Source organism: Ciconia boyciana, chromosome 1, assembly GCF_034638445.1.
Source record: "Ciconia boyciana chromosome 1, ASM3463844v1, whole genome shotgun sequence".
In the NCBI taxonomy this organism is placed as follows: Eukaryota; Metazoa; Chordata; class Aves; order Ciconiiformes; family Ciconiidae; genus Ciconia; species Ciconia boyciana.
The window spans coordinates 141,167,883-141,194,524 of record NC_132934.1 but is presented as its reverse complement, the minus strand read 5'-3'; the positions used below and the strand labels follow the sequence as shown (position 1 = coordinate 141,194,524).

Here is a 26,642-nt window from a genome sequence, read left to right as displayed (position 1 = left end):
GGTAGTTGTAGAGAGCAATAAGGTCTCCCCTGAGCCTCTGCTTCTCCAGACTAAACAATCCCAGTTACCTCAGCCGTTCCTCATAAGACTTGTGCTCCAGACCCTTCGCCAGCTTCACTGCCCTTCTCTGGACATGCTCCAGGACCTCAATGTCCCTCTTGTAGTGAGGGGCCCAAAACTGAACACAGTATTTGAGGTGTGGCCTCACCAGTGCCAAGTACAGGGGGACAATCAATTCCCTACTCCTGCTGGCCACACTATTTCTGATACAAGCCACATGGGTAATTATGTTGGTATGGAACTGTTAGAGGACAACACAAGTGTTATTGCTGGAATTATTTCAGTAGCACCAAAAACACTTAAGATACTGAGGAACATTGTTTAGAAAAATTATACTGATCTTTTTAAAACATAAGCTTCCAGAAACACATTATCTCATACAGAGGGGAAAAATTGGAATTTTCCAACCATGTTGTCTGTTTTTTTGTTAAAAATGTTGATTCATTTGTCCTGAAACTTCTATAAGAGATGGTATTCCCTGTCATAAGAAAAAAAAAGACTTGCTATCCCTCTAAGGTTAGCTTAAGGTTGCACTTCAAGTCATTAATCTAGGAGACAGGATGGGAATGTGACTCGGAATCTCCCGTGGCTCAGAATTCCCTGCCTGCACTGACTGCTTGTCCCACAGACCAGTGCTTCCCTCTGCTTTGGGGCTTCTTTTGGGGTGTTCAGGGTTGGGGCATTTTTCTTCCCCATATATATAAAAATCACAGGAGCACCAATTTTAGCCTTAGATTCCCATACACCAAGCGAACATTATTACTGTGCTATAGTATTGGTCCTTCTGCAGTCTAAGAAGTGTTTACTCATTCATCCCACGTGAAACATAGATGGTAAATCTTAACTGCAATCCTGAAAACAGCAGTAGAGAAGGGCAGATAGCAGTGGTGATCTAGTGCATTAAAGACTGAATTCCAGGAGTAACTCTATTGATTAACCTAGGGTTTGACTGGAGTTCTTGGTTTGTAAGGTTTGTAAGGTTTGTAAGGTTTCACTTTTTATGCTGATGAAAAGTACCAAAGAAAAATATTTCAAAATATTAATAGGATGGGAAATTATTTTCCAAACGGTCAAGGCCAGTAATTATTTAATTACATATATTAAATATGCTGTAGATATCGTAGCTCTACTGAAGATTACATTTGTATAAAAGTTCATCTTTTAGAAAGTTCTAAGAGGCCTTACTGTTAATGACAACTAGAAAAAGATGTGACTTCATAACATATAATAAATGCCAGGGGACCTCTTTTCATTTGTCCTACAATTCCATTCATTGCTGAGTGAAAAAGGCATGGTGTAATTCCTTACTGAACTCTGTCAAACCTCTTTTGTAAAGGATTTTTGCTTGCCAGAAATTTTTTTTTTGGGGGGGTATAGTGTGATAGTACACATACAGAATAAAGCAGGCATATATGAGCCAGTTCCAAACTAAAGCCAGTCAATGTAGTCATAATAAAGTAGGGTTTCATGCAGGCTACCTTTTTTCCTCCCTAAGAAGCTCTACGTGCAATGCAGTTGTAAACTTTAATTCAGTAAACATCTCTCTTTAAAAGTTTTTCATTCTGAAATGCTGACCCATGTGCTAATTAACTTTTTCAAAATACTTGATTTCATTTATCTATGGATGTAAAGTCACCTTGTATTCCTAGGTTCATTCTCGATGCCATGCATGCATCTATCACAAATGACAAAGTCACCCCACTGTAAGCACATCCTCAGGCTCGCATTTCCTTTGTTAATGAATAAAAATCTCATTCAGAAACAGATTTTCTGGGGTTGCAAGTCTTCCCCAATGTATTCACAGTTTATGGTACATCTTCCTCCATTCAGATAATATGTATTGTCTATATGTAATGTAGTCAGGTCCCATGCATGCAGTTTACCAATGCTTGCATTTTAGGTATCCATTCTGAAGCCTCTAATGGCAGCAAAAAATTATCCACTACTGCTTAAGCTGATGCCATTTCTTTGCATTTTATATGTAATTGCTCCATCTGTCACACAGCATACCTTTTGACCCCATTTAGTTTTGGGAAAGAGCTCAGTTTTCAGAAATCACACAGCACATTATTAGTTGTATGACCTCCCAGTTTCACGTAGAGCATGCTCAACCTTCTGGAAACTTCCAGCTCAAACCAGATTAATACAGGATTTAATAGTCATTCTCTCACTGAAATGTCTTATTTATACAGCCATTTCAATAGATCTTGAAAGCTCTTGGTTTCCCATCCCATGAGAACTACTATAATTTTACAATCAGCTCAAGTCAACAGTTCATTACAGTCTCAAGGGAGCAATAGTAAAGCAGAACTGTACTTTCCTTTCTGCATTGCTCCCAAGACTGGTGGGTTAGCTTTACCCTGAGTCTCACTTACTGCACAATCCTGAAGTCATTTCATGTCCAAAAAGAGGGGTTTATCAGTGGGGGAGACTGGCCGTCATAACACTGTCCCTGGTTCACGGCAATGGCCAATGTTCTCCAGCTACCTTTATAGCTATACCAAGAAGTTCTCATTTGGCAGCTGAAGAAAGATCAAAAGAGGCAACTGGCATTTCAAATAAAAGCAGAGGTAAACGATTATTGAGAATTACAGCTTGTCAAACTGTCTTAGAAGTTGACTGTGGATCACCTACGTTAGGAAAGATCACAGAGAAAGGCAACATATCTATCGATATACCTGTATTTTTTGAAGCCTGTTGATTTGAATTGGAGAAATAGAAATATTTACATATTGTCTAGATTTAAATAACCATTATTTCTTCATTATTTACTGAATACTGGCAACATGTGTGTGCAATTGTGTGTAGGTGTATACATATGTGCAAATATATACACATATATGTACATGAAAATGGTCTGTATAGTTAATAGTCTCCCAGAATGAACACAGGTTTATTCTCTGGCACTCCCTTCCCATAATGGTGTTAAAACGAAATTATAATCTGTCAACAGTGTGCATAACTCCAGCAAACAGCCACATTAAATGATTTCAAAGCAGTCCTTAGCCATAAATTAGATGCCTTCCATTTCTCTCCTAAATAGTATGAGACTTAGATTCCTACTGTTCTAGCTAGTTTTTAATGTGGGAGCCAATGAAAGCTCAGAATTTTAGTTAAATTTGCCTGAATTAGATTTGTTTGGTTTTGTTTTATTTCCTATATTATCACTGAATAGCAGAAGACACATGATTACAGTGGCCATTATTCTGATACCATTAACAATAACAACAACAAAATTTGGGTTGCAACTGCTAACTCTGTATAGCAGCAACATTTAACTAAGGAACATGTAACATAATTGAATTTGTGTTCTTAATGACTCCAGCTGCAACACAGACACAAAAAAATCTCTAGAATTCCAGACCACAGCAAATGTGTAGATGCTGCTATATAGCCAGGAAATGCTTCTTTTCAAGAAAAGAGAATTAAATGAAAATTTTGTGTCATATTTGAAATTGGATGGACTATAAGAAAATGCAGCAAAAATCCTCACAGTTTTGTGTTTCATGCATTAGCGAGGATTAAAATAAAAAGAAAATGCTATTTCACAGGCTTCTTTCAAATAGTTTTAGAGAACCAATTAAAAAATCTACATAGACACTTCTATTGAAGAAGAAAAATTCTAAAGTTGAAAAAGGGGTTGCATAAAAAATATAGAATTCTAATATTACTTCAGCTCTGTATTCTACGTTACCTACAGTTTTCAATTACATGATTACACATACCTTTGTTTTCAGAAAAAATTGCTTGCATCTCTCTGTGCATTAACTGTTCCATGTACAGAGAATGAAAGCAGGATGAAATTCTTAATTTTTTATAAATGGCAGTACTCTGTACACTATTCCTCCCAAATAAAGACAGAAATAATGACTACTCCATGCCATAAATTCTGTTTTCCCACAAGCTGTTTTCCTGGACAACAAGTGCATTAAATCAGTCCATCACTCAGTTTCACATGCCTTAAATGAGGTTATATCTTCCAACAAGTCAATACAGGGCAATGGAATATGTTAATTGTCACACAGAGTGACTGGGCTGTCCTGTATAGTTCCACAGAAGGATACAAGCACTTTTCAAAAGTAGGGATGTTGTGGAAATAATGATTTACTACCATTTAATAAGACTTATTAGTTCTGTGATTGATATGGGAGTTCCTTTCCTTATAAGTTTATTCTACACCAGTATATTGATATGGATTCATCTCAGTGAAGAAAATATAATATTCACACAGATTCTAGGTTAGGGAAAATCTTCAAACTAACTACATAGATGATATGTGATACTGATCACTGGTTAGGACCAAAAAGAGCTTACAAAAAATAGCAACAACAGTTATCACTTAGGAGCTATGTTGTTACATGAAGTCTTGGCCTGTCTACATTCTGATTATACTATTCTGTATTCAGAATCTAAATGCTATTGACTCTTATTCCAAGTAAGATGCAAAAAATAAAACCTTAACTTATGTAACTTTGAGCAAATGCAATATCTCTTCCCTTTTGTCAAACTTTTCAAAGTTTTCTATATATTTCATTTTAGGAAAGCGAGCCATTCGTTTTAAGAAGATTGTTAAATATAGGTCTATGATGAAGAGAAACACTGGCATTTACACTGGACACTTGTCATAGTTACTAAAAGAAACACACTTGAAAGCTATTTCTTATTCTGAAAATATTTGCATTTATTTAGATTGTATTTATTCATCTTGGAAAAAATTGTAAAACTAGTAAGTATTATCTTCCATCCTGTGCTAATCCATTTTGGTACATTTTTAACCAAAAAAAATTGCTTTGAATAAAAATTACTGAGAATAATAATTTTTAAAACTATTAAATTAAAGTTTAACAGATTGCTTTTATTGATAATTATTAATAGAGAAATCATTATTATTTTAGAAGATTAATAGCTAATATAGAAATGAGGTAGCTACATAAATTCAGTGATATTTTTAATAAGGATTTTTGTTATGCAAGCTACACCACATCTAGAATTTAAAGTCTTCTCAATACAGTACATTGCTTTGACATAACCGTCTATAATGGCTCAAAAGAAAGAAGGCATTGTGCAGCCTATCCTTTCAGTGACCTCCAACAGATAAGGGGAGTGTTTCTTGCACTTCCAGTGTAACTGAATCTCCTCTATTTGACAGAGGACTGGACTGAGCCCACAATGCTTACTGATTGAATAATGAAAGACTCATTAAAAAGCATAAATCTACCATATAGTTATTTAAATTAATTCAGACAGAAGCACATATTTTTCTGTACATGTATCAGGAGGAACACTGTCAGTATGAAAATGTGGCAGTGACCTCAAATAGCATTCATTTCTCTGCTAAATTGGTGCACTTGATGAGGTGTGAATGTAAAAATGCTAACATGTCTGAGTGCACAATACTGCTATGCAGAAGCACAGCATTTGCTTTCACTCATCTCACCTCCCTCATCAGCGAAGCCATTTTGAAATTAGGAAAAGATACCTACATGCTACTTTCTTGAATTACAACATCCAAAATATAACAATCAGTTCTATATACTGAAATGTTTAAAAATAAACTCTTTCCCTTTGTGTTACATATGCTGGCTCTGTGCTGGCAAAGCTCTTAGGCACATAGTTTTAAGCATATGAGAAGTCCTGTTGACTTCAAAGAAAATACCAATATACATAAACTTCAACACTGTGATGAAGCTGGCTTCAGTCCTGTCTGAGGACCGAGAACATGAGTAAGTCTACAGTAAAGACTACAGTAAAGATCCAAGAACATGAGACTCCCTGTAGGATATATAAATCCCACTGCAAAGCTTGTCCAGAAGTATGTGTAATATACTGCACTGGCAAGTCAGTGGGTATAAGATATGGGTAGGGTACAATTAGCTGCAGAGGGGCATAAGGTTGTTAGCATGATGATTATTCTACAATTAAGTTTCCAAGAATATATAGGACTTCTAAATTAGAAGGCACAAATCAACATTTGTTATTAATCAAAATTCCCAAGCCTAGATGTAACTACACTCTAGGTAATATAGGTAACTAAACTTTGCAGAAAGAATTCAGTAATATTGACCTAACGCTACCTATAATTTAAGGGTGAGTACTTTCAAATAAGCTTAAGAGAGATAAGTACCTACGTCCCATTTAAAATGAATGTTAATGAACGTGTAAAAATAAGTGAATTAACAGCCAGTTTTAATAACTAAAGGTAACTGTTACACCCTCTCTTCAGACAGCTGAACTACACAAGCACATACTCTGCATTTAACAACTGCTGGTGAAGTTGTGCAAACTCTCCCTTCGGGCATTTGTAGGCACCACTGGAAGCTGTGACCTGAATGATCAGCTCTTAAGAATAACTTTAATTATTTTAAAGCTATTTAATTCTTCATTTTGAACACAAGCTCAATTTGCAGTTGCCTTTGGAGAATTCAGGAAATAATTGTGTTTGTTATTTCAGTGGATCCTGTGAGAATGTAACTTTATTCCATAGTAATAGATAATATAATAGTTTGGCACCATATTCACTTCTAATTTTAATGTTTACTGGATCTCTGACATCTTAGGTTTTATTTGGGAATCATGGAAATGTTAGTTACAGGTAAGTAGGAGATCTGTATAACACATCCAAAGGAGATACATGCAAAACTTCATTCAGGGTTTGTTTGTTTGTTTTTTGTTTTTTGGGGTTTTTTTAGCACATAATCCAGTGTTTTCAATTTTTTTTCTATTAGATTTCAATGACATCTTCATCCACACACAACAATGCATTAATTCCTACTGGAATTAGCAATATCAAACCAACTAAACAATTAGACTATCAAACAGCTAAAATGTTAATAAAAGAAGTTAAAAAATTAAAAATTAAAATAAAAGATGGATAGAATATACTAAAGCTATTTCAGGGAAAATCAGATCTAAGGTGGATATGATGAAGAGCTTTATAATCTGAAATATGAATATTTAATTATTCTACTACTTCCAAAAATAGTACGTGCACAGAAAAGATTTTCCCTAGGATTGAATAGCAGATGCCTAGGAAATAAGATAGAAGCTGGAAAGGAAAGTTCATTTAAACATTTTATTCATTGTTACTCAGTATTGAAAATATATATGACTTTGCCAAACAAAAATTAGTGTCCTTGTCCCAAAGCACTTACACTGTGAGAAGATACCAAGAGAAATACTGACTGCCAGGACTTCTAAATAAAACACATAGAAACCATACTTTTAAGGAAGAAGATCTTGCATTCTACTTTTTTGTTATTTCCACAGAAGGATAGTTGAAGACCACAAGATATTAGGATTGGGCCACTTAGAAAAAGTGCAACTCTATCCAAATGGCAGGAGATTGATTTAGAGGGTTAGAAGCAAGGAGGTCATGAGCAGACCACTTCCCAGTCTCACTAAAATCCTGGAAATTAAATGGAGCAGATCTAGACTGAAACAAAAAAATCTAGAAACAGAACAGAAGTGTCTTTTATGTTCATGTTATTGTTTGTGAGTTTTCAACTTGTGGCACACAAAGTTAGTACATGCAGCATTAATGAGAGTTAAGCAGTTTTAGGACTTTATGCATAAATTCATCAGAGGATTTTGATTTTCATGAATCTGTACTAGCAACAACTTTAAAAATACATTCAGTCCATTCTAGTTGAAGCTTGAAAACACAATATTTCTGGCAATACTTTTCTGTCCTCAACTTGGTAAGATTTTTGGATGTTTTCACAGAAAAAATTTAGGGAAGAGGGATGAGGAGGGAGAAAGCACAGACTGAAATTGCATAATTCCATATTATTTACATTCTAACTGCTTCAAAGCATAAGTTCTGAGCATATTATAAAGCTCAGATTTCATCTACAAATGTTAAAGCTGAACAAGGATCATTTTGATTCTATATATTATATATACATGCTATATAATTATTAATTATATTAAGCTAGCATCAAAACAGCTGGTCAGAATCATGATTTAAAGTTTCAAACTTCAACACCATAGCATTGACCTCACTAGTATCTGATCCACCTAATCTCCATTACTTGTTAGCTGGTTTTGATGCATACTATGTTTGTGGATTATTTATCTGTTCTGGTGGAATAACCTTTTCTCTATTGACCAAAATTAATGAGAATTCATGTCTCATTTTGGTTTTCCATTTTGCAATCTTCCAAGCATAATTTAAGCTTATTTTCAATGTTGGGGTTCATGCTTTATGCAAAATTTAGAAAAGAACAGCAGCAGCTTGTAAATTATCATTATGTGACAGAAGTAGGAAACTAGAAGCAAATAACAAAAAGTCCTGTATGATATAGTTACTACATGGTATGTGCCATTTGGTATCATACAATATTATATAATGATATAATATCAGTATAATATAATATAATATGATTTTACTATTCCATCTGAAGAAAGACAAGTTGAATTCTGCATTTAAAGGGAATCATATATGAACTATATAGAATTGTATGTGAAATGATACAGATTATGTATGCAATTACTCCTGAGAAATCAAATTCCAGTCTTCCTTGGCTAAGTATAAATAGTTCTCGTGAAAAGGAACAGGTCAAGCTTTTCTTCTTTTGGTTTATTTAAGCAATATTATTATATGCATGCTGATGTTATCTGTTGTCATATGTACTTCAGTTCCTGCAGGAAAAAAAAAAATAACTTAATACTGTATTTGTATTCAGCTGTAAAAAAGATCTGAATGTTTCCTTGTCTCAGTCAGTGCAATTTACAATTTAAAACATCTACCATCTATTTGAGGAAATTAACTATAATGGGCAGTTTTGCTCAGGAAAATAAGCCATGGAGCTTAAGTATGTTGAAGGTCACTGACAAAGTGAGTTAGCAAGGTTGTCTGAAGGTAGAACTGGCACAGCATCAGTCCAAATTATACCTGCCCATATGTTGTCTTTACTCTGTCAGTCATATCAGTACTGAAATACACTTACAGGAACAAAATGGAAATACTGGCACCACAGCCAACTTCCCTACCACTAAGAGCAATAACAAGAAGGTATCAGACTTAAAAACAAAGCAAAAAAGATTGCTGTGATCAAATCTCTCAGGGTATTACTTCATTTTTCTACTGGCATCAACGAAACCTCCTCTCCAAGCTCAAAGCCTCCTGACAAAGACTACACGGTGTACCAGAATGAACTTACTCTGTGCCCTTGAACTCTCCCCTCCACTCTAAAGAACACCCGATTTCTGCCAACTGTTTTTCAACTGAGGCAAAATTTGAAAGGAAAAAAACACCAGGTGAAAGGTGATTTTTGTAGTAGTTGTTGCTCTGCTGGGAAACTGCCAAAAGGCAAATTTCAAGTTTCACTTTGTGTGCATGTGGTTGTACATGTGTGTCTGTGTGACGTTTGCTATGTTGTCACGCTCTTTTTATCCTTCCATGCCTGGATCTTTTAGCAACACAGGAAAATGCTGAGAATGTCCACTGCATTGTGTTTTCTTTTCAGGCACCACAGTGCATAATTTCATACTTATTTCCAGCAAACCCTGATAAAATTGGCCACAGAAAGTGGAGGAAAGAAAAGAAAGAAAATCAAATGAGGCAAATCATGCCTGACTAATCCAGTGGCCTTCTATGATGCAGTAACTGCATAATTGGATAAAGTAAAAGCTATGGATGTCATCTACCTAGAATTCTGTAAGGTCTTTGGTATGGTTCCCCACAACATTCTTGCTGCTAAATTGGAGAGATATGTGTTTGATGGATGGACTATTTGATGGATAAGGAATTGGCTGCATGGCTGCTATCTTCGCGAAGGGTTACAGTCAGTGGCTTAATGTTCACGTGGAAACCAATAACTAGTGGTGTCCCTCAAGGGTCTGTACTGGGACCAATACTATCTAATATCTTCATCAACGACATAGTGGGGTTGAGTGCACCCTCAGCAAGTTTGCAGATAACACCAAGCTGAGTGGTGCAGTTGATACGCTTGAGGGAAGGGATGCTTTCCAGAGGGACCTTGATAGGCTTGAAAAGTGGGCCCATGTGAACCTCATGAAGTTCAGCAAGGTCAGGTGCAAGGTCCTGCACCTGAATCTAGGCAATCCCCAATATCAATACAGACTGAGGACAAATGGATTGAGAGCAGCTCTGCAGAGAAGGACTTGGGGATACTGGTGGATGAAAAAATTGGACATGAGATGGTAATGTGCAATTGCAGCCCAGAAAGCCAGTCGTACCCTTGGCTGCATAAAAAGAAGCGTGCCCAGCATTACAGAGGGGTGTGTTTTTATTTTGCACGTTTTCTAAAATCTATGACACATTAGTTTTAGCATATGTTTCATAATTCCTGAAACAAAACTATGATGGGACATTCTGCAAAACTTGCATCTAGAGTTCAGTGCAAACATCTTTCCACATTTTAGCATTTAAATAAACCTTTGCTGTCACCCACATTTTAACTCTGATGATATAATTTTCCTGGTAATCAAAGTGCATTGCCCTTCTCTGTCCCATATTGACTTTACCAGATTTCATTTTAGTATCTCATTTCACAGGTCTCTATATGGCTTCCCTCTTCCCTTTATTATGAATTTCTGTTGTAAAAAGCAGCAATTCCAGTAACAACCCTTAATTTGTGATTCAGGCTCTTGCTTTTGAAAATAGGTTCCAAATCCATTAATATCAGCAGTACAAAACAGACCATTAAAATAATTGATAATGTTCCCTCTCTCAAGAGTATCTCATGGATTTCCACACCAAGAAAGTGACATCATCTGACAAGTTATTTTCTTCCAATTCTTTCTTCATTCCTTTACATGTTATTGCATCCTCTAGCACCATCCTTTTCTTCACACTGGTTAGCTTTCTAAAATGATGCTCTTACTTCTTCCTTATGAGATTTTGATCCTTCTTTTCCCTCATTCTTTTATTTCATGATATTTTATTTTTTCAGTTAACTTTACCTTAGGGTCATACTTGATTACCCATAATACATACTCTACCACCCTAGACTATCAAAATTAATTCAACCCCATGTTGTCTTCAGTTATTACCCACCTTCAGCATTCAGTAATAATTTAATGCTATTTCAGTTCCTCTGATTTCATATTTGTTAATCTTACTTTGTTCTACATCTACTCTCTTTTTCTTATCTAGGTATCTAGTTTTACAAGAAGCAACAAGATACTATGCATTTCTCTTAGAGTACCCAGGAATTAAAGATACATAAAAGAGAGTTACAACAAGCCATAGTTTGATAAACTGAAGAGTCAGAAGAGTAAACACTAGCACCTATATCCTTAGATGCATTAAGGATAAACCAGTATTTTATACTCAAAAAGGGTTTTAAGTTAAAATTATTGATCTTCCAGTGAAATACTTCAGTGTCTAATTAAAATAAGCTACTGTAATAGAAGATTAGTAGGAACAGATAATGTCCATATTAAAATAAAGAAAAATAATATTACTATAGCCTAAGGAAAAGAGAAATTAAAAGGATCATAAAGCATTTAGATACATAGATAGAAAATAACCCACAGCTGTCTTTAAAAAAAAAAGCATTGCTCTTTGATCTGCTAGAAATCTTCAGGCCTCTCCATAGAATACTTGATAAAAGAAACTTGTCAATAAAATTTATTTGGGTTTTCAAAAAGTCTTTTATAAATCCTTTTCCATGGGAAGATGTTGAGAACAGAATTATTCACAAAGAAAGAAGTGAAGTAATTTCATGGATTAAAAACAAGCTACACAGAGTATGTTAAGGTGTAACCAGAGGTCAATTTTCAACATAGCAAAAGATTAATGGTGTAGTGAAACACTCTCTATATTAATCTGATGTTGTTTAACATTCTGTTAATGATCTGGAAAAGGGGATGAATTACAATATTGTACAATTTTCCAGTAACAGAAACTACATAAGCCAAGTCCAGAGACAATACAAATATCTTCAAAGAGAGCTTATAAAGTTAGATAAATGATAGATGACACTTAAGGTGCTACTTTTTGAACTGAAGACAAACATACATATAAATGCCTATGAAATATGACTTATTCACTCTGCAGTCAATCACAGAATCATAGAATCATTAAGGCTGGAAAAGACTTCTAAGATCATCGAGTCCAACCATCAATCCAACACCTCTATGCCTACTAAACAATGTCCCGAAGTGCCACATCTACACATCTTTTAAATACCTCCAGGGATGAGGACTCAACCTCTTCCCTGGGCAGCCTGTTCCAATGCTTGACCACTCTTTCAGTAAAGAAATTTTTCCTAATATCCAATCTAAACCTCCCCTGGCACAACTTGAGGCCATTTCCTCTCATCCTATAATTAGCTACTTGGGATAAAAGACTTGACACCGACCTTGCTACAGCCTCCTTTCAGGTAGTTGTAGAGAGTGATAAGGTCTCCCCTCAACCTCTGCTTCTCCAGACTAAACAATCCCAGTTACCTCAGCCATTCCTCATAAGACTTGTGCTCCAGACCCTTCACCAGCTTCATTGCCCTTCTCTGGACACGCTCCAGCACCTCAATGTCTCTCTTGTAGTGAGGGGCCCAAAACTGCACACAGTATTTGAGATGCAGCCTCACCAGTGCCGAGTACAGGGGCATGATCACTTCCCTAGTCCTGCTGGCCACACTATTTCTGATATAAGCCAGAATGCCATTGGCTTTCTTGGCAACCTGGGCACACTGCCGGCTCATGTTCAGCCAGCTGTTGACCAGCACCCCCAGGTCCTTCTCTGCTGGGCAGCTTTCCAGCCACTCTTCCCCAAGCCTGTAGCGTTGCATGGGGTTATTGTGACCCAAGTGCAGGACCAAGCACTTGGCCTTGTTAAAGTTCATACAATTGGCCTTGGCCCATCGATCCAGCCTGTCCAGGTCCCTCTGCAGAGCCTTCCTCCCCTCAAGCAGATCAACACTCCTGCCCAATTTGGTGTCATCTGCAAATTTACTGAGGGCGCACTCAATCCCTTCGTCCAGATCATTAATAAAGATATTAAACAGAACTGGCCCCAATACTGAGCCCTGGGGAACACCGCTTGTGACCGGCTGCCAACTGGATTTAAGTCCATTCACCACAACTCTCTGGGATCGGCCATGCAGCCAGTTTTTTACCCAGCGAAGAGTACACCTGCCTAAGCCATGAGCTGCCAGCTTCTCTAGGAGAATGCTGTGGGAGACAGTGTCAAAGGCTTTACTGGTGTCCAGGTAGATAACATCTACAGCCTTTCCTTCATCTACTAGGCGGGTCACCTGGTCATAGAAGGAGATCAGGTTGATCAAGCAGGACCTGCCTTTCCTGAACCCATGCTGGCTGGGCCTGATCCCCTGGTTGGCCTGCATATGCCTGCTGGGAGCACTCAAGATGAACCACTCCATTATTTTCCCCGGTACCGAGGTCAGGCTGACAGGCCTGTAGTTCCCCAGATCCTCCTTCTGGCCATTCTTGTAGATGGGTGTCACCCTGGCAAGCCTCTAGTCATCTGGGACCTCCCCTGTTAAACAAGACCGCTGATAAATGATGGAGGTGGCTTGGCAAGCTCCTCCGCCAGCTCCCTCAGTACTCTTGGGTGGATCCCATCCGGCCCCATAGACTTGTGAGTGTCCAGGTGGCGTAGCAGGTCGTCAACTGCTTCCTCCTAGATTATGGGGGGTTTATTCTGCTCTCTGTCCCTGTCTTCTGGCTCAGGGGGCTGAATACCCTGGGGAGAACTGGTCTGACTATTAAAGACTGAGGCAAAGGCAGCATTAAGTACCTCAGCCTTTTCCTCATCCTTGGTGGCAATGTTCCCCTGCGCATCCAATAATGGAGGGAGATTCTCCTTGGCTCTCTTTTTGTTGTTAATGTATTTGTAAAAATATTTTTTATTATCTCTTACAACAGTGGCCAGATTGAGTTCTAGCTGGGCTTTTGCCTTTCTGATTTTCTCTCTGCATGACTTGATGAGATCCCTGTACTCTTTCTGAGTTGCGTGCCCCTTCTTTCAAAAGTGGTAAACTCTCCTTTTTTTCCTGAGTCCCAGCAAAAGCTCCCTGTTCAGAGGCCGGTCATCTTCCCCGCTGGTTCGTCTTACAGAGACAGCCTGCTCCTGCGCCTCTAAGACTTCCTTCTTGAAGAATGTCCAGCCTTCCTGGACCCCTTTGCCCTTCAGGACTGTCTCTCAAGGGACTCTCTCAACCAGTGTCCTGAACAGGCCAAAGTCTGCCCTCTGGAAGTCCATGGTAGTGGTTTTGCTCATCCCCCTTCCTACTTTGCCACGAATTGAGAACTCTACCATATCATGGTCGCTAAGCCCAAGATGGCCTTCAACCACCACATCTCCCACCAGTCCTTCTCTGTTTGTAAACAGCAGGTCAAGCGAGGCACCTCCCCTGGTAGGCTCGCTTACCAGCTGTGTCAGGAAGTTATCTTCCACACATTCCAGGAACCTCCTAGACTATTTCCTCTCTGCTGTGTTGTATTTCCAGCAGACGTCCAGTAAGTTGAAGTCCCCCACAAGAACAAGGACTAGCGATTGTGAGACTTCTGCCAGTTGCTTATAGAATGCTTCATCTGCCTCTTCATCCTGGTTGGGTGTTCTGTAACAGACACCCAGCAGGATATCCACCTTGTTGGCCTTCCCCCTCATCCTTACCCATAAGCACTCGACCTTATCATCATAATCGCCAAGTTCTACATAATCGAAACACTCCCTAACATACAGAGCCACCTCTCTGCCTCTCATTCCTTGCCTGTCCCTTATGAAGAGCTTATAGCCATCCCTTGCAGCACTCCAGTCATGAGAATCATCCCACCACGTTGCTGTGATGGCGACTGAGTCATAGCTGTCCTGGTGCACTGGAGATAAAGAGTGTCTGCCCCAGGTTAACATGAATTGCAAACAAGGTGCGTTTTTTTCTCTTTTTTCTCTCTGAATAAAAAGTAAGCTTAGCACAGAGATGGAGGTACCTATACAGTAATATGTTTAAAAACTAATAGTCATGCACAGTGGAAATAATAACTTGAACCAGATACAGACTTGTTAGATTCCAAATTATCCATGACTTCCAAAGAAAAAGGCTTGGGTGTTACTCTTGTCATAGCAATGAGAACCTTAAAAAAATAGCCAAATACAACACTCAGAATGTCAAAGCACAGCATGAAGTAATTCTGAAAATACAGTAATTTTGTACATTAATGTATAATAAGCTTATATGGCAGGTCTCATCAGGAACAATACATTCACATCCAGTTTCATTTTTGCACAGAACATAGCAAAAATAGAAAGTCCAGTATATTGCTGGAAGACAAAAATGGTTTTGTATGAAAAGAGATTCAGTTAGAACCCTCAATTACATCTAGAGAACAGAAAAATAAAAGGGATACCATTACTGTATTGTTCACTTATAGCATGTATGAAGTGAGACGACTTTTCTTTGAATACAAGGAGTGTTGAATTCCTTTAAATAATTGAATATATTTAAAAGCTATTAATCTTCAACAGCTCAACAATGGTAGATACTTAAAAAAAGCAATGAAGTCATAACACACAGAAATACCATATATTTATTAGCATTTTGTATTAACTTTTAAGCATGTTACACCATATAACTGACACCAACAACTCAACAAAGACAAAACTGACAGTTATGTCTAATTTTATTGAGATAAGTGGGACTGCTTTGTGTTTAAAATTAAGCTTATGGGGCAGAGATAATGAATTGTGTGTTTCACAGCATAGATCAGACACCAAACTATCTGGGAAGAAAATTCCAGTGAAGTTTAATTGAGACAGAAGTCTCTTGCACCATCAGGATTCCTTACCCTGATGCAAGACAGAGATGCCAGTTTGAGAGAAAGGAACAGGATAAAACTTTTTGGTGTGGTCTCATACAACACTTTCGACTTCAGTTTTTAATAGTGTCATGGACTAAATTGACTTTCATAACAACGTAGTTATTCAAGATGTGACAGCAGTGAAATCAAAAGCAGATGCTAGAGTGATATTAGGATTGAAGACAGGACTTGTTACTGTCCCTAGTCCTCACCTGGAATCATAGAATCATAGAATAAAGTTTCCTGAAAGGTTTTTTTTGTTGTTTCATTTTTATTCCGCCTTTAAAACTTACTGTATTATTTGATCATATTCTCTTCCACCTTTAGCATCATAAAAGAAATACTGTTTTGTTAGGGGATAAAATGTGGGCCTCCGTTCATATTTAGAAAATTATGCGTGTTTCACAGTTGTCTTAAAACAGACTTCCTCAAAACATAAAAGCCAAGCACACAATTACTTGTACACAAATACACAAAAGAAGTGCATCTTAAGTTTTTAACGTTAATTCAAATTTGCAGTGTAAGTATGTGCCTGCTAACCTACTTTCAGAAAGGACACAGTAATAAAAGAAACACAGAAAGATCTATCCTGAATGAAGCAATGGCAATAGGAAGCACAAGGCAAATCACCCTAACATCCATGCAGAAGACAGGCTGAACTGATTCAGAGCTGCAATGGTGTTGTAAAAAATGCATCAAGTTGCAATTAAAAAAAAAAAGAAAAGCTGTGAGCCTGGCACTCCTTCCCACATGCAACTGGCAATGCAAATCAAAAGTATTTCAACTCTGTAGATTTAGCTACAAAATTAAAAAATTAGAATAAATTATTTTTAATCTTCAGATCTGTGAAACATTTTTAAATATAGCATGATTATTTTTAAAAAATTTTCATCAGAAATCTATGATAACTGACAGAGAGCAACTGTACCTATACGTACATAGAAAAAAAAAAAACATCTGTCTTTTAAGGATTGAAGCTGCATTACCCATAATTAGAAGGGAGACTATTCATATAAGTAAGAATAAGAATAAGACATGAGCATTCACAGACTGGCAACGGGGACGGGTTATTAATTACTAGACGAAGAATGACAGCACATTCCTGGGAAGGGGCAGAGGGACACAAAGGAATGCTGATGTTTCTTTAAATCTCCAATGTATCACGACGCTTACATCATGCTGCGTTGGGTTACATCATGTTACGACTAGTGATGTAACCCGCCGCAATGCAATGCACACATCGCATTCAATCAGCACTTTTTCAGCTTGTCCACATGATCACCGTGGTCAAGAGAGGTTTGGCTGTGTTAATTAAAATTATTGTATTGCTATGGTATTTCTGGTTGTTCATGAATAGACATTTCCTTGTTTTAAGAAAAAGAAGGAAGGCAAATAGAACCAAAATGTATTCTAAATATATAAAACAAATGGGTAGAACATGCAGATAGGCTTGGTCTGATGACAATATGAAAAGCCACCCACATGAATATATTATATAGCAAACTAAGGAGCAAGTAAATCAGGGGAGAAATATCAGGTGCTTCATTCTCACTATAACCATGTTTCCTCTTTAAGGATAAAATACATCTTTCTGTTCAATCAGAGTTTCTTTTTTTTTATGGAATGTGTTAAATAGAACTTTAAGGTAGGGGTTTAGGGTAAGCTTTTCCTATATGTCATGGGTGTAATGCTCTTGTACTACCAAACAAGGCTTTGGCTCTAGGTGAAGAAATTATTTCCATGCAGCAGCAGGCTGATGAAAGTATCAAAACAGCCCCATCGCCAGTGTCTCCAATGCACATGCTGGAATCTGTAGCGGCTAAAATGTGGTTGATGGTGGAGCTGGTGCCCAGCAGGGAATTCAGATAGCTGGGGCAGCAGCAGCAACTGTGATTAAAGCCAAATATTGCACACCAACTGTAATCATTTGCCTAATTGATAAGACTAAAACCAAGCAAGCCTGATCTTTGTCTCACCTTGCCCCTTCTTTTCTTTTCTTAGTCTAGCCTTGATGCCACTCCCTAGTGCTTGAGCAGAAGCATCTGGATTTATCTATGGGCAATTTTTCCAGATATCATCTATTTGAAAATGTGATAGATATTTGAATGCACAGTTGTAGCTTTTCCCTGTCATAGACCACAGTAAGTTTGTTATTTCCTACTTTGTTTTTCTGTGCTATCCCTTGGGAAATACTCTTTTTTCAAAATGATTAAATATAGGAGAGATGAATGGCATATTCACAAAACCATCAACTTTTTTATTAATCACATACTCCTTAATACTCAAGTTTAGACGGAGAAATGGCCATTAGCGTGGGATGCAAAAAGTCTAGCAAGGAGAATCTGATGTCATATGCCAGTATGCTCTTGCTTTTTCTGCTGCCATATTTGAGCATAAATTATATGTAATCTACTGAACCCACTGCATTTTCACTGTTGTTTTTGTTTATGTTCAGTTAATGTTTCTCCCATTCTGCCTATCTTTGCAAAAGGTATATACAGAGGCCGTATAGAGTCTTGCTGATTTTCTACTCTGCTCTCCACCTTGCACGCTTATAGCTTGCACAACACACACACAGGCACACGTACAAACAGATAATATAACTTTCTCTTGAAGAACTGATTGTAAATGGAATATTTTTTTAAGGTTGGTCTTCAATTTAGATGTGAATACGCATCCTGTTCCATTGGCAGTTACAGTCATGAAAGCATTTACCATTTCTGGACCAAACCCTAACCTTTCTGCACCTTCTGTCATCTGCTTATTACTGTGTTCTTGCTAGAAGCTAATTCAACTGCACATATGATTTTTCCAGAGCTCATCTCAGACAAAAATGTGTCAAGTTAACAAAGAACAACTCTTTAAACCGATTAAGCTAAAACACTCTGACTGAAATGGGTTAGGAGACAATCATCTGAGTAGCTTCACTAGCAGAGGCAGCAATTGCTATCTTGGAAGGTGACAAGCAGTGACTTTGTTTGCTGGTACAGCTGCAGTACGAAAAGGATGTATCTACTTCTCTGAAATATTTAAGCAAGTGAGAAGTCATTAGCAGAGAAGGAAGGATTAAGAATTTGCTGGAGAAAGATAAACACTAATTCAGTCTCTAAGAATGGAGTGGGAAAGCAGAGTGGTATTGTCATCAGGAAGCAGGAGCTACAATTGATAAAAGAGTAGATGCCAATGAGTGACAATCCTCAAGACACTCAATACAGCTGATTCTCAAAAATATGTGACTCCAAGTTGCAAAAGAAATATTTCATCTGATTTCTGTTCATATTCTTCCTAGTCCTTCTCCTTTTGTCTCCTGACAAAAGAAAGACAAACAAGTTCTGGAATGGGGTCTTGATTCTGGTACTTAGGAAAAGTCTATATACCTATCAGGCATATAGACCCTCTGAAATCAGGTCAATTTGGAGCCAGTTTTACAGAAAGTAGAATAAGAGTAAAGGGTTACATCTTAAATGACTTATTCTAAAGGGAAAAAAAATAAATGTAAATACCGTGGTGCAGGCAGAGTAATTGTATTAATATGGGTAGGTTTACATGAGGAATACAATCTTTAGATGCTGTGTTTGAACAGCAATCAATTTTTAACTCTGCTGTGTTAAAATAACTGAATCCCTGAAGCAAGAAGGGAAGAAAAAGAGCTTGAAGGTTGTCCCTAAGGCACTATACCTTCCAGGGCTCCTTCTGGGACAATGCTAATTATGCATTAGCTTTCACTCAAGGTTTTGCTTAAAGGCACAATCTAGCCATAAATAATTATTCATATCATTGACTCCAGCAAAGACTCATTCTTTTCTAAAGCAAGAATGTTAAACTCTGAATCAGGTCAGAATCCCATAAACATTAAGTAAGCTGAAAAGTCTTCCTTTATAGATTATGTAAACCCTTTAAAGGAAAAATTTAGGTTTATGGATTAACTTGCTCTAAGGCTTATGCTAAAACATCTACATTTTCTTATAATTAGTAGGACAGTTTATTCTGGAATCTTCTGCTACCTTAGTGAAAAGTACTATGTCCTTCCTGCACCCAAGCAGCAAGGATTCATGATGTGAGAAGCTGTTATAATAATCAGGCTTCTAATAATGAGGAATAAGTAGAGTCTAGCAGAATGAAAGCTTCAGCGGTTTGTCACCCACAAGATAAGACGTTGGCAAAACTGTGTCTTGATTTATGAAGTTTGTGCCATCATATTTCACATTTGCAATGGAAAAAACAGGTGGAATATACAGTCTGAGAGTAGACTCTATGATGCAGAAATTGAAAAAATGCACCCTGGCATAGGAAAATCGATTCTGAGTAGATAAGTGTATTTTTTTTTTAACTGATGTACAGCTTCACAGATATTTGTTTATAGTTGCATTCACATATTTGCAAACTAACCACAATGTCATATTTATTTGAAATTTAAAATTAAGTACATAGCTAGCTGAGATACAGCAGGGCCATGTGGGACCTAATAATGCCTTTAAAAGTTCTAGTCTCATGGAGTTTTGACCCCACCACAAATTTATTTGCATAACATGATTTACTATCTTGAATGTTGTAGATATAAACTTTTCTCCTCATGATAGAACACTGAAAATTATTTGTCCTGTCATTACATTGTCAGTATTTTCACTGCTGTGGTACTGAAGTCCTAATCCCTATTTTAAACATGATAATCTCACTGTTTATTGCACTTCTAGAAATGCATCTTCATATAGGTGGCAAAAACAACTACTGACTTTAGGATAGGCACAGATTACATTCATTAGCATTATGAAACAATACGTCTGTTTCCACATAAAATATCATTATTATTTTGTGTAGATGGAGTGAGATGAAAACTATTTTATCATATCCATTTGCTGTAATAAGACAATATTGGGGGAAAAGCAGGCCTTCAGCAGCTTAGGAAAAATGAACTAAAAAAGGACAAAATTAGTACGTTAAAATCCTGCCTCCTCAGCCCTCATTAAATTTACATCTTCTTGTTTCTGAAATGGATTCTATTGTATGTGCACATGAGTGTGTGCTTGTGGATCCTAAAGGTTCTAAAAACGGTCAACAGGTAGCAGAGAGGCAAATAGGTTATTTAATTTTTGGTCCTTCCTTTACCCTCAGTACAACCAAGCATAATGTGAGCTTTTCCATAAGACCTGTTAGGGTGACTGTCATATTCATTCTAAAAACATTGTTAGAATGACAAACCATAAGTATGTCCAGGTACTGCTTGTTCCATTGCTTATATACATACTGCAAATAGAAACCTGGAAACGATACAAAGGAAAGCATGAGTTTAACAGAGAACTATAATCTCAAGTCCACCTGCAATTTAAGAGAAATAAAAATATTAAATTTCTACAAGAAGAAACTGCACATCTTGTGCTGCTAACTCTTACTTCTGATTACTTCTGGTAGTCCATCCAAATAAATGGGATACCTATAGATAAGTAGAAATTATTTTCTAGGGACTGAATTTTGAATAAGCTGTTTTAACAGCAGAACATGGTCCCAAAAATCCATGACAAGCTAAACCGTGTTGCTCATATAAGTTACCCTTAACAGTTCCAGCATTAAAGCCCCTTTCCAAAGTTGCCATATATGACTGGAAGAGAATGTGTAGAAAGCAAACAGCAAGTCCTAACAACAGGAGCTTATATTAATAGTTCAGGTAATAAAAAAATGAACCATGTTTACATGAAACCTCTGATGAGACCTTTATTACTCCCTGATGTGGTGTACAAAGAAAGAAATGCTTGTTCTTCTTGACTGCCTTCCTTTATCACCTAGTTGCCTCAGACCACACTGCAAGACACTAGCTTCAATCCTGTTCCCTTGGGAATTCATTCTGGAAACAGTGTGATGGCTATGGGCCAAAAGCTACTGTCAAGTTCACTTTTGAAAATCCAGGACAACTTAATCGAAGTCCATACGTGGCACACACAATTGAATAACCTGGTTATATCTAATATCATATAAAGTAGTTGTATTGCCTTGGGGCAGGAATTGAACAGGAAACCAATGACCTATCAGAAACACTAGAGGAACAAGAAAGGTAACTGTTTGAGCAAACTTCAGAATAAATGGCCATAGTGGAATATTTTCATGCTTTATACTATGTTCAAAGTAATCAGAAAGAGTCAGAGAACAACAAAAGTCAGAAATCCACGCATGAGTACATAAACTACTTATTCAAGTGAACTGGAAACATGCAAAATATTAATTTCATGAGAAGAAATGAAGAATATCAGTAAAGAAAATAAATAGATTAGTTAAATTAACAAACAGTGCATACATAACATTTTCACTATTTTTTCAAAGCATCCTGAACAGCTATACAGCTTCTGATCAAAATCCAGATCTGAGGTTTAAATTTGCTAAGAAAAAGTAAACTGCATATCATTAGATCTTGTAGATCCTGTGACGCATGCCAATTCCCAGTTAAGGAAGTTATGTTTGGTTTCTCCTGTTCATAGCTAATGTAAAAAATGTGACAACTAGGAGTAGCTCCAAGTCCAGGCTCCAGATTTCACATCCTTAATTTTTTTCCTACACACATCAATGACTATCTTTGTGAAGATGATTTAATCCCGAATTAATCACAAAGTTAAAAATCTGCTCTCTTTCCATATACTTCATGTTAAATTACTAGAAATAGCTGGAAATCAATGTAATTACTCACAGAATACTATTGTGCAATACTAGAAAAAGAACAGAGAACTGGGGAGCAAATAACTAAGCCCTAGTTATCTACATATACTTAGAGGCTGTAAAAATTTTTACTTTCAAAACCTAATTTAGGCCTCTAAAAAAAGAAAAAAAACTGAGCCTCATCAGGCACTAGAGAAAGGAAGCCTCTCCAGGAAGCAATTTATGCCACCAGTGAAAGGCAGGATTTATGAGCCCCTCACTAAGCAGTTTAGTTCTAAAACGTATATCTACAATTCTCTTGTAAACAGTTTCTACTGTCCAGCCTATTACTTAAAGAAAATAACCCAACCCTACAGATTACATCACTAAGTGGTAAAGCATTGACTAGATAGAAAACTGGAAAAAAACTTTGAAATGTAATACTAAAATGCAGATTAGCTTTCAAGAGAGTAACATACTTGTAAAATAAAGACGGTTACATTAATAAATATACAATCCAGGCAACACACAGAAGTTTCAAATATGGGGAAAAATAAAATGGCTTTAATGAGTCCCTAAGAGATTGTCTGCAATGTGTGAAGTAGCAATGTACAGAGATCCCTGAGCTAGCACAAAACAGGCTTATTGACGACTAGAAGCAGAAAAAGTATATCACACTCTTCCTACTCAAGTTAATTAGCTGTGATAAATGGCAAGAACACTTAGTTTAGGTGGAGCAACTCATTATGTTCCCCACATAGCACTGCACATTGTAGATATATAGGTTTATTTGGGGTAAGCTTAGGGTAAGCATAGGAATATTTAAAAGAGTACTGTCTTTTATAGTGACAACATTGTCTCAAGGTTTTGCCTCTAGTACCTGTATTATATTCATTCTCTGAAACACCTTGTATTTCTAAGGGCTGCTTTATATATATATATGTATAGTTTTGCATGATTATTAAAGTAGCCTCTTTAAACAAAATTAAGACATTTAAATTCTCCAGTTAACAAACAGATCCTTTTCCTTTTGATGGCATCTGCTTTGAATATGTACCAGGAATTTGGTACTATCAAATAGCAATGTTTACATAGGGGAAAAAAATTGCTGGAGAAAAAATCCTTTTCCTTACAGCATTACAAATATACAATTTTTGTTAGAATTTAATGAAACAATACAGTGGTACAATAATGGCTTTCTTTGCAGGTACAACTGAGGTAAATGAAGTATTAGTTTAAATACCTGCACACAGATTAATCCGTTTCTAATGACTCTCCAATACTGCCAAAGTGAATTACTACTATTTACAAGAAATTAAGCTATCATTTGGTTTATTTCATTAAATGAAATATTATTTTTTCTAATTATTGTGAACAAGAAAAATACAAATTAAAGCTGATTGATTAGTTCCTCTCTTTCCCTTGTAAAAACAAGCTGCATTATTACAAAAATTTAGTCATAGACAAATATAGTTCAGAAGCCTAAACTTGTACTATGATTTAGATTTCCAAATAAAAATTTATAAACTCTACTTTACGTAGCCTTTTACTTGAATTGTCTTCAAAGGAAAACAAAACAAAACAAAACAAAACAAAATATATATATAGTTGTGCAAACTCAGCTAAAATAGTCCAACATGTCTGAAAACGCACCGCCAAAATATAAACTAATGAATCTGAATTCACCTCATCTGTACCGTTCTATTCCTATTCCTCAGAGTAAACATACCATTTATTTATCTATATTCTTTTCAGACAGCTTCAGACCAGTGAAGTCCCGAATGCCATGCCCTTTGATAATTTTCAGTGACAATCATCCTGGACTTACAATCCCTTGCTGTAATTATCACCTCGCACACCACTGGTACCGAGCTGTACCTAGGAAATGAATCTGCAATGTGGTCTGTGGTGAAAGACTCACACCTGGGGTCCACGTCCACCGGCTCCTGCCCTGAACTACACATCCACACTTGCAACAACCATATCTGCTGTCATGAAGCTTTCCACCACAGCTGACTGTAGGTAGGACTTCATGTGCAGGCTTCATGTGGGGGTCTCACATGTTCTTAATTTCTAATGTTGAGAAGACTGAGGAAATCTCAGACTTTCTGATATATATTTTTGGGTAACCACAAAAAGACAAATTCGACATCCACTTAGAGAGATACAATTAAACAACAGGGAAGGGTGTCACATCTGCATGAAGCACACACCTTCAGTATACACTCTTATAAATGCACAGTGTCTTGTTTCTTCCACCTTTGACTAGCATTCATTTCTGTGGAAATAGCTGCAACATTTGAGTTGAACATTTGTACAAAGTTACCATCCTGACAAGCTTTGAAGGAAGCTGGTATCCCTACACTATTTTTGGGGGGTTGGTTTTTTTTATTTGTAATACTGGGTACTTGCTACAAAAAGAACTATCTCTGGAAATGCAATGTAGCTAAAATGAATTTTCCAAAGCATCTGACATATAGTTACATCATTAGGATTATCACTGTGTTCAGTTTGGTCAAGAACAACATAATAATAAGAAAACATTAGTTATGTCATACCTTTGTACTGAAATAGGTAACGGTAAGCAAACTTTCAGTCCAAAATTTAATAAGGATTTATCCTTAGATTTCTCATAGAGAAATTCATGAACTATTTTCTTATTCTAATTACACCATTAAATCTCTTTACTATGCAAAAAATTTTACTCTGCTGCTTTAATTAAGGTTCTAGAAGAGAAAGCAAGAGTCCTTTTGGTTCTAGTCTATCTCTAATGTTGTTATTCATATGATACTTCACAGGCAAACAGTAAATTTGGTCCATGGGAGTTTTGCTGCTCTCTGTTAGTTATTAGTGATAAACAATACTACCCTGTATTCCATGCATATTGACAATTTCCTGGTATTTTTTTATACTAGAGTATATATGTTATTCTTTACAAATAACAACTCTTTTATCAAGCTTATTAATTACACAAATTGGTTTGAAACATCCCATCACAACTAGGATGGAAGGTCTTCATTTTTGTGACTGCCATACGCATAGCTGGTCTAGAATTTTTCTGAGAAAGACTGTAAGATTTATCTAGCAATTACATTTTTCACTTGGTTTCATAGGCCAATGAGCCTCCTGGAATTACGTCTCTCCTTCTCTACAAATAATTACACTGTTAATTAATTTCAGCTTCAGTTTCAATGCCTTGTGTTGCTAAAAGTTTCGCAAAAAACATCTGCAGTCTGAATAGCAGAGATCCAAACTAATGTTGCCTCTGAGGAAAGCAAGGATTGACTCAGGAACTCTTCCTTCTCTACTGCAACAATTGGCAGCCCAACCAGCATGACCATATCAACCAGTCCAGCCCAGCTGGTGTGTAAGTCAGGAATACCCAAAATGATGCTATCTCTCGCTGCCTTGAATTGCCACATGGGACATGGAAAGATCTGGGAACATTGTGAAAGGCAGGGAGTCAGAGGAATTGAATAGGAGACCAAAGGTACAAATGTCTAAGAAACTAGTGTTAATTTCTTTGTATCCAAATTATTATTATTTATGATTACTACGTAAGAGCTCTCAGAACACTAAATACCAGAGAGGGCAGGAGCAGGGAAAAGGCATGGTTCTCTGTTCTTATGAATTTCATCTGTTAAGATATACAAATTAAGATATGGTGATTCCACAGGACCAAATTAAAAGCTAGTTCTAACTTACATTATGAAAACATTTTTGTGATTTTCTTTTATGTTTTTCTTATTATACATAGTGGTAGTAGTGTTTTGTTCACACAGTTTAGCATTGGTGGCGCACAAAAACTCTGTTGGCAGCAAAGAAACAACACTGTCCACACAATGGAAGGGTGAAATCCATTAAATATTTGTATGAGGTTGGAGTAGAGCATAAAACTTGCACAATGAAAATTGCCAGGGAAGAAAGAAAGTCTTATTTATTTAGTATTAAAAAAAAAACAAACAAGATTTAATGAGAAAAACAGTGAGAACTGAATGCAGTAAAGTTTATTTACATTCCAACAAAGGTGTCAAGAGATTAAATCTTAAAAGTGGCAAGACAGAAAAGAAAAAGGACTTGAGGAAGAATTTGACAGTGTCAAAGGAGGTTTAAAAGAAAGAGATATTGATTTTAGCTGCTTTTGAAACTGATATGTTTTATATTGAAGTATTTAC

The 26,642-nt window shown here is 36.7% G+C and overlaps 1 protein-coding gene across 3 annotated transcripts in view; it reads right to left on the bottom strand.

Moving 5' to 3' along the window:
• The window catches only part of NLGN4X (neuroligin 4 X-linked), a 137,414-nt gene that overhangs the window by 91,440 nt on the left and 19,332 nt on the right, over positions 1 to 26,642 (bottom strand). The window contains exons 3-4 of one of the 3 annotated variants that reach the window (XM_072852987.1): positions 19,826 to 19,850; positions 12,315 to 12,328 (exon numbers count right to left, since the gene is read on the bottom strand). The exons of the other annotated variants lie outside the window; for them this stretch is intronic. Coding sequence (XP_072709088.1) covers positions 12,315 to 12,328; positions 19,826 to 19,850 — 39 coding nt within the window. The remainder of the gene's footprint in view (positions 1 to 12,314; positions 12,329 to 19,825; positions 19,851 to 26,642) is intronic. 3 annotated transcript variants of the gene reach the window in all.